Genomic DNA, 1,305 nt, shown 5'->3' on the forward strand with positions numbered 1-1,305 from the left:
TTTTTTTTTTTTTTTTTTTTTTTTTTAAAGACAATACTACAGAACAAATTGCTAAATATTTCTTACTCTGATCCACACGGAGAGACGAAAGAGATAGGCCATTCCTGACATTCTGTAAAAGAATGGTTTTAAGCAAGGAGTTATATATAAAATGTATTCAATTCGAACAACTAATTTTATGTGAGGCAAACACAAAAGCACTTTTTTTTTTCCCGATAGAAAAGGTTGTATTTACAGAAGAGAGGATGGCGACCTCCATCCTGGCACCGGCTCAACCATCGCCCACTTTTTCTGCACAACATACGCCTGGATATCCTCAATAGTCCGTGATGAAACATATTTGCGGAAATTGCCATCTTTAGCGCTGTGGATGAGATGGCTTATTTTAGTATTATACTTTAAATGTATGGCATTTTTAATAAAAAAAATAGAACCTAAAAGAAAATTTTGAAAGCCAGTTTTGTCATTACACCTTAGGGAATATAAATTTAGCCATCTGAGGACTTACTGAAATATAGTCGGCAGTGTCGTAACCAGAAACCTCCCACTCAGACCTGCAGAACAAAAGAACAGAGGACGGATATATTGATGCAGAAATGCAGATAGAAGAGCGTGAACCTAAAAGAAAATTTTGAAAGCCAGTTTTGTCATTACACCTTAGGGAATATAAATTTAGCCATCTGAGGACTTACTGAAATATAGTATATATTTAGCCTGCAGAACAAAAGAACAGAGGACGGATATATTGATGCAGAAATGCAGATAGAAGAGCGAGCACATCCTATACCGGCCAAAAAAATCCTTTCGGCATGGGAAGGCGGTGAATGGTCTATAGCAGCGCTGTAATAAGAGTAAAGCATGACAGCTTTCTGACAGTAACGGGCGTTTTCTCGCCGCCAGCTGAGACTTCCACAGAAACGCAGGCGAGAGGAGGCTGCAGGTGGAAGCACAAGACAACAGACTCCATTCACACCTGCATCATTAGCCGCTTAAATGCAATCTTTGCTTGCATTTGAAATGCAATTAGTGTTCAAAGAGAATCGTCTAAACGGCTCTGGATATAATGGTATTACCGGTAATAATAAAGGCTTTCATCTGCTTGTGATGTCACTCAGTGATGGCACACATCAAATATAGCTGATAATAACTGCAGGAGGAATTCAAATTAGTCATCTGTTAAAGAGGTCATATGATGCGATTTCAAGTTTTCCTTTCTCTTTGGAGTGTTACAAGCTGATTGTGCATAGATAAGATCCCTGAAGTTGCAAAGACTAAAGTCTCAAAACCAAAGAGATATTCTTTATC

General features: G+C 38.2%; 1 protein-coding gene and 1 long non-coding RNA gene across 3 annotated transcripts in view; one reads left to right on the forward strand and one right to left on the reverse strand.

Annotated features, from left to right (window-relative positions):
• The window catches only part of LOC107594097 (uncharacterized), a 9,825-nt gene extending 9,533 nt beyond the window's left edge, over nucleotides 1-292 (forward strand). Inside the window, exon 3 of the long non-coding RNA XR_001610145.1 lies at nucleotides 220-292. This is a non-coding gene — a long non-coding RNA (uncharacterized lncRNA). The remainder of the gene's footprint in view (nucleotides 1-219) is intronic.
• Nucleotides 1-1,305, reverse strand: part of tmx4 (thioredoxin-related transmembrane protein 4) — a 9,553-nt gene that overhangs the window by 6,367 nt on the left and 1,881 nt on the right. The window contains exons 3-5 of one of the 2 annotated variants that reach the window (XM_016284047.1): nucleotides 509-554; nucleotides 236-364; nucleotides 67-112 (exon numbers count right to left, since the gene is read on the reverse strand). In XM_016284047.1, the coding sequence (XP_016139533.1) occupies nucleotides 67-112; nucleotides 236-364; nucleotides 509-554 (221 nt within the window). Of the gene's footprint in view, nucleotides 1-66; nucleotides 113-215; nucleotides 365-508; nucleotides 555-1,305 lie in introns of both variants that reach the window. The other variant, XM_016284048.1, reaches the window with a different exon arrangement.

Source organism: Sinocyclocheilus grahami, unplaced genomic scaffold (genome assembly GCF_001515645.1).
Source record: "Sinocyclocheilus grahami isolate Dianchi unplaced genomic scaffold, SAMN03320097.WGS_v1.1 scaffold179.1, whole genome shotgun sequence".
Taxonomy (NCBI): domain Eukaryota; kingdom Metazoa; phylum Chordata; class Actinopteri; order Cypriniformes; family Cyprinidae; genus Sinocyclocheilus; species Sinocyclocheilus grahami.